The sequence below is a fragment of the Stomoxys calcitrans genome, chromosome 5 (genome assembly GCF_963082655.1).
Source record: "Stomoxys calcitrans chromosome 5, idStoCalc2.1, whole genome shotgun sequence".
Classification (NCBI taxonomy): domain Eukaryota; kingdom Metazoa; phylum Arthropoda; class Insecta; order Diptera; family Muscidae; genus Stomoxys; species Stomoxys calcitrans.
This window is the reverse complement of record NC_081556.1, coordinates 114404322-114411891: the sequence shown is the minus strand read 5'-3', so window position 1 is coordinate 114411891 and position 7570 is coordinate 114404322. Positions and strand designations below refer to the sequence as shown.

General features: G+C 41.4%; 1 protein-coding gene across 1 annotated transcript; it reads left to right on the top strand.

Annotated features, from left to right (window-relative positions):
- The first annotated feature begins 1954 nt into the window (after positions 1 to 1954).
- Positions 1955 to 6596, top strand: LOC106092282 (uncharacterized protein DDB_G0283357). The gene is made up of 2 exons (XM_013259094.2): positions 1955 to 2301; positions 2500 to 6596. Exon 2 carries the CDS (start codon positions 2980 to 2982, stop codon positions 5851 to 5853), a length of 2874 nt encoding a protein of 957 aa, XP_013114548.2. The 5' UTR covers positions 1955 to 2301; positions 2500 to 2979; the 3' UTR covers positions 5854 to 6596.
- Positions 6597 to 7570: the final 974 nt, after the last annotated feature.

The window sequence follows — 7570 nt, the reverse complement described above, 5'->3', positions numbered from 1 at the left end:
CACTTCACAAAGCTAACTGACAAAGAAAGCTATCCTCCAAGTAGTCGATAGATATCATTATTTTTAATGCAAATACGAGACATATGTTTACGTAACTTATAATTTACTTTTATAGTTCCGATAACCATAGTTAGATGTGTCTCTTTCCATTGATTACGGACTATCTATGTACGATTTGGAGCGGTCTTCCCACAAAAGCTATACAACAATCCCATGACAGCCGGTTGTACGTACCGGATTGACCCAATGGATTTCTTCATCGGCAAGGGCTGCCGCCTCAGTGTTCGACACACTGCTATAACAACAACAACATGAGCTATACAACGTGTATAAACTGTCGGTTAACCGTTGGTACCCACATTCTGGGCAGTCTGCCCATAATTACTCTTTGATGATATCTGCGTAAGATTGCACTGCTACCTTGCCGATCTTGCCGTTTATTTCATTACCGGAAAGTTGAAGATATCCGCCATCAAATCTTCAGCTTCATCTTCAGTGGAGACGAATAAGAAGTTGAAGTCGAAGGCGTGACCATTCTGAACACCAAATTTCCCAAAATTGGAATTGGTGTCACATTTGACAGGTTTTATAGATTAAGTAACCTAGTTGACTATATACAAAGCTATTAAACTATACAGCACCTGTGTGGACACGTCAGCTCAGCAACACACAGTGGAATTATATTCAGATCTTTAAATAAGCTGCGTACTGCAAGATAACCTTTATTTCAATCAGGAGGTATACGCCCTGTCCTTGCAAAAGCTACAACTACATGATGTCCAAGTAGCTGCTATCGCAGAGACCATCCCGACCATCATCTTGTGGATAGACATTCATAGCCCAGAGACAACAAGAAGGATCTACATGATCTAGAGTGTGAGACTGAGCACTACAAGAGAGAATCTGTTGATCAGATGGCGCTGCAAGAGGGTCTAAATGGCATTCACGCAGTCCAGTGTGTTGGATGTACTTATGTACCGATTGTATCCTTGGATTACATGCCACATGTTTTACTGTCCAACTGATCGTACTCGACATGGGACCAGATCCCTTTGGACGCACCCCAACCCAGTTACACCGCTTCAACAACAAGAAAATGATCTCATTGATGTTGTGTTCATCGTTATCAGGAAACGCTCAGCTTAGAGTTACCGGGCGCTTCCACAGGTTTCGAATAGTGGAATGCTGCATAAGTATATATAGTTACTTAAACTGCAGTGGTGTTTTACTGTCCAACTGATCGTACTCGACATGGGACCAGATCCCTTTGGACGCACCCCAACCCAGTTACACCGCTTCAACAACAAGAAAATGATCTCATTGATGTTGTGTTCATCGTTATCAGGAAACGCTCAGCTTAGAGTTACCGGGCGCTTCCACAGGTTTCGAATAGTGGAATGCTGCATAAGTATACATAGTTACTTAAACTGCAGTGGTGCACAATATACCACTGATCGAGTGGAGAGTCTAAGTGAGAGGCCGGCAACCGGCTCCTGCTTCCTCCATGTGCAAATTTAATTTTATTTTAATTAATTACTTAAAATTACAACAAGTAACACTAAAGCGGCCCCTGTTCCTTAGTGGAATGTCCATTGGCAAAATTTGCATTTTTGCAACACTGAAGCGGTAGCCCCTGGCCGGAAAATAATTCGATAACCAGCCCCAGTTACATGAGTTTGGAAACGGGTTGACTGAAACCGTTACATGTTAATTGCAATTGGCTAACATTTTGTATGTGGGACCAATTTTGATTATACATACCATAATATACCCATCAAAACGTTAAACAAATCTTTTCGTACTGAATTTTAATTTATTTCCGTTACCCACATGTCTTGTCCGTTTAAACATTGGGCATTTTGGAATTTCTTTATATTTTTTGGGCAATTTCTTGAGTTCATATGCCTTGGCTGACATATGGCAACGCCATAACTACTAAAAGCCAGTCAGTGGGGTAAACGTTAAAATACCAGTTGATCGTGTGTATAAAGTCGGAAAAGTAAACTTCTTAACTTCGTTGCTATAGCCGTCGGTGTGCGATCGTTTACATGTCAATCAAGAACATAGCTCGTGGAAATATCGGAAAAGCATTGAAAAAAGAAACAACAACGTAAACGGGGAAAATTGAAAACAAAAAAAAAAAAAATACAGAGAACTGCAAACAAAATGATCGCCCGAACAAAATAACAATTGATGTGTAAAGTTTTCTCTCTCGTAAACTTACATAACAGAACTACACTCGTTGCCACCTGTGAGAGAGAGTGAGAGCCCTGCCAGAATCCATTATTTCTTCGCGATATGGTAAAGTTGTTGTCTGTGTTTTCGTAAAGTCAAAAAAAAAAAAGATCGAAATTATTTTTTATTTCTTTCGTTCATTCTCTTGGGAATGTTAACTTTTCTTTTTTCGTTAATGTTAATTATTAGTATTCTTTAATTGTTGCGCATATTTGTTGTTAATTGTGTATTGTTTTTTTTTTGGCATTTGCTGTCTTATTTTAGTTCTTAATTCTTGGAAAAAGGAGTGGAATGGTGGCAAAGACGTAAATTACAAACAAACATTCGAGATAATAATGGTGGTGCAATAAAAGTGGCAGCAAATACCTGCTCACATCCCTCTCCCCCGTAAAAAAGAAATCAGTCAGTGAAATTTTGTGATAATCTATCAGATATTTTTTGTTAATACTATTATACAAAGATATAAAAATTCATCAGGTTTGTCGTCATACGCCTCCGCTGCCGCCGCCGCTTACGACGCCGAAATCGACGACAACGCCGCAGTGTATATAGAAAATAACATGATGACTGCTTCCAAGGTATAGTGTATAGTCGAAAGTTAACATAATTATCGAGAATATCTTAAAGTCGAAGCAAAACTGAAAATACCAATAAAAGTATTATAAGCTAATCCGTTGGCTGGCGGAGTAGTAGGGAGGGGGGAAACACTGAGAAAAATATTGTCTCATCATCACCACCATCATAATGGCTGAATCGGGGATCGATTTAGATTTCAATTTCGAGATCGATTATTGTCTAATGGACGAGGATAAATATGACGATGTGTTGCCTGCGGTCAAGGTGTCCGGGCCGCATTCGGACGAGGTGGAATTTTATGAGTTGAAGTCTGCCACCCAATCGATACGGCCCGATAGCATACCGACTTTCAAGACAGTCACACCCACCTCAAGGACACACTTGAAGTTGCAGTTGCAACGGGAGCAGCAACAGGAGATGGAACGTTTGGAGGCTGAGAAACGCGAGGCTGAAGCTCTTGAAATGCAGAGACAACAGCAGCAGCAACAACTTATTCAGCAGCGTCAACATCACCAACAGCAGCAACAGCAAATCTATAACCTCCAACAACAACAACAACAGCAGCAACAGCATCAACAAAGTAGTTCCCCCCAACTTGTGGTGAATAGTAACGGCGGCTCTAATCGCCGGTTTGATCACCACTCAAACAGCAACAGTTTTAATTCCACCCCCCAATCCAGCCCAATGACCCTAAAAGTCCCCATTGAAGTGGATGTACCGCAGCAGGTGTTGCAAGTACGCACAGTCTTGGAAAATCCCACACGTTACCATGTGATACAAAAGCAAAAGAATCAGGTGCGCCAGTATTTAAGTGAATCATTTAAGCAATCAGAATGGAGTGGCCAACTGTTTCAGAACAAAAACTCAGGTACCTCGGCCTCTGCAGGCAACCTCAAGTTGGCCGTGGCCAATTCCACACAGGATCGTTCCAGCAGCTACACCGGAGCAGGCATGGCCAGCAATAACAATGCAAACGAATCTAACCACAACTCTCCGAGGCATGTGCGTTTGACCCCAACATCTACTACACCAAATAGTAGTGTCTCCATGATGGATGATGCCATTACTTTGTCACCCTACAGTGTGGGGGCCAGTAGTAGTAATAATAATAACAATTCCGTGCCTTACTACAGTGGCAATATGAGTGCGAACAATGGAGGTGGTGGAGGAGAGCAGCAAAAAACAACAACAGCGAACAAAAAACCTAGCAATGGCGGCAATTCGATTTCGTCTTTGGCTAGTCGCTCAAGTCCTGGAAATCTAGTTACTTTAATGCGCAACACCAACTTATTGGCAACAACAGCAAATGGTTCTGCACCCAGTAATGTAACCAGTCCTTTACACTCGACACCCATGTCACCGAGCCTTAGCTCAGTCGCTACTAGCACCTCCGAACTGCCTTCGTTTGAGAGCGATGCAGACTTGGATTTTGACGACATACTTCACAACATGGATTCTCGTCATTTGAATGATACTCTTCGAATGGATGATGGTGGCAGTAGCTTCTCCTCCGAGTTAAATATCAAACAAGAGCCAAATTCTTTCTCCGAAGTCGAAGCACACGCTTTGGCCAAAGATCGGCAAAAGAAGGACAATCACAACATGATTGAAAGACGCAGGCGTTTTAACATAAACGATCGTATAAAAGAATTAGGCACACTACTACCCAAAACTAATGATCCCTATTATGAAGTGGTGCGCGACATACGGCCTAATAAGGGCACCATACTTAAGAGTTCGGTGGACTACATAAAGTGCTTGAAGCATGAAATTTCTCGTCTGAAACAAAACGAATATCGTCATCGCCAGACAGAAGTACAGAATCGTCGACTCATGAATCGAATCAAAGAGCTGGAAATGCAGGCCAAATCACATGGCTTGCCTCTGACCGATTTTAGTGTGACTTCTGTTTCAGCGCCCACAACTCGAACTTCCTTCCTAAAATGTCCTAGTCCAACATCATTGAATCATCACTCGACGCCTCAAATCAACGATGCTACACAACAGCAACAGCAACAGCCAATGGATACAAAGCCGCTGCCCACAATAGAGAGCAGCAAGAGTAACCTCAGTATTAATACCAATGAAGAAATGATGGAGGACACCAAGCCTGTGATTCAGGGCGATGATCCCATGTTCTCTTCGTCTTCATCGCACAATGGCGGCCAGTTAATGTCAGCTTCTCATTCCCCCAACCTGAACAATAGCAGCAACAACAACAACCAGAATAACAGCTCATCAATGCAAATGCAATGTAGTGTGCATAGCTTCAACTCGAATGGCAACGATTGTGGCCATGAACATGCTCACAATAGCAATCATCATCTTTCCATAGATGACTTATATGTTTGTGGCTCTGCGATGCCATCGCCTACGAGTGGAAATAACAACGGCTCGATGGCATACAAATCAACGACAAGTTGCTGTGGTGATAATGCCGCAACTATTGTGGTAAACAGCAGTTGCTGCAACCTGGGCGATGGAGGGTGTAGTCTTGGCTCAAACAATTGTAGCAGCAACAACTGCGACCACAATCATCTGCATCTCAATCAGCACGCACATCTGCATGGTCATCAACACGCCCTCGCCCACCACCATCATCATCAGACCAGCAACAACAGTCTGCTCCAGTGTCCACCAAGTCCCAGTAATGGCAGCAGTGGTAGTAGTCCCAATTTCGGTCTATTGTCGATGGGAGATCACAGTCATTTGCATTATCACCACCATCATCATCACAGTGACAGCTATCCCACATCCCCTTCGTCGCTGCAGCACGGGCGAGATCCCTTGCTCTCCTCATCGCATCAACATGCGCTAGATGCACAAAGTCATTTGGACACTTTGGATCCCACGCAGCATCATCACTTGCACCCTATGCGCGATGATAACGATGGCGTCGACGATGTTGGCCACCATCACCATCATCATAACTCTGTAGATCTCTCACATGCCATAATGGGCGATCAGTTGTCTATGGTGACCTCGGGGCCAAGCGAATCCCTGCTACTGTCACCAGATTCGCTGGACATTGATATGCCTTGATGAACGGCCAGTAACGACAACGATGCAATCATAGATGTAACGTCACAAAAAATGCTAAAACTTAAATCCAACTCAAATCTCTATTCAGCCCAAACCAACCCACCTACTCCCCTGATACACACACCAACACGAAGCTTGGTTATGTCGAGCTCGACCACAGCTGGCTATCCACCAGCCAAGCAACCAATCACCCCCTTCTTAGACTATCTATGTACACTTAGGACTTATCATAGTAAATCTATACATATGTACTTTAAACATGAAAGCAATGACTACTACTTCATATTTAACTCTATATATAGACATCTGAAAGAAAATATTTTTATTATTATTTGTTTCTAAGGAACGGCGGCCAAATTACTTTGACAAATTTTTATATTGGAAATTTGCATGTATTTTTTGTATTATTTTGTTTTATTTTTTCTACTTCTATTTCGTTGTCCTGAAACACTCTGTTAGCTTTGATGAAATCATATTAAGTAAATTACAAACTCGAGTCGTTCCAGCAGTATAGGGCGATTTTTTTGTAACAACGAAATCGTCGCATCACTTTTGTTGTCTTCAATTAAAGAAACTTGTAATAGTTTGTTTTATTTTATTGTTAGCATTATTATTATGATTATGATAACTTTAATGATTTTGTTTTCCTTTAGACAACGAATATTTTGTTCGTTTCGATTTACCATAGAATTTAAGTTCGACCTTGTCGCCAAGCTACAGTTTTTTTAAAGAACTATAAGAACAATTGTTGATTATTTTTATCAAAAAAATAAAAACTAAAAAAAAAGTAAAATAATGTTTAAAATAAACATTAGACTCACAACTGTTGCTGGTGACTTTCTTTTGCCTACGATCTTTTCCATATCCTTTGTCCGATTTGATTTTTCATTTACACCTCAGTTTTGCCAAAGTAAATTTTCTCCATGCCTTGGCCCTGTTTTTTGTTTTTTCTACGTGTTTTCTGTTTATCTTGATTGGAAATTACCTTGCCTACTAGACGCGCTGCCCTATAAATCATCAATCAAATTGTATTAAGAAATTGGGATTTAATCGTTGGTGGGGGAATTCTATTATTTGAGGAAATCACCAACACACAAACTTGTTATGTTTCACGTTTTTTTTTTTTTTTTTAAATCAAACATTTGCGAATCGCTTAAACTTTACAGCCTTGGGCATGCAATTAGCACTACGGTTTAGGTTTAGAGGCCAGATAAAAATGTTTACCAAATTTTTCTGTAGATAAGTTAGGCCAAAAAAAGAAAGGAAAAGAAAATTAAAAGTAATTTTCGCAAAACAATTTCATATTGTTTGGGGTATACTAGGCTACTTTATCGCATATGCCACCTTTGCTTTATCATGTGAGGGCGCTAGTTAGAAAACAAGTAGAAAGGTATTAATTTCCCCCCATAGGATTCTCGTTGTCCTACCGACCGTTTCGCTGTTTCACAATGTTGCATGCGCATTCGTCGCCCACTCCCTTAACTCGGACTGCGTCGACCCGAATAGGGTCAAGTTTATTGACGGCAGTCCTCTGGCCCTCACCGCTAAATCGTCTGCCCCTTCATTTCCTCTACTCCCTTATGGCCCGGCATCCAAACGATGCGGATTTTTCCATCCTCAGGAAAGGCGTTAATCTCCTTCTTACACTGCAAGACTGTTCGTGACCTTATCGTCCTGGTTGTTATTGCGCTTATGACAATGTTACTGTCGACGTCCT

Coding starts and splice junctions, on each gene's coding strand:
- LOC106092282 (XM_013259094.2), top strand. CDS start 2,980: ATGGCTGAATCGGGGATCGATTTAGATTTCAATTTCGAGATCGATTAT.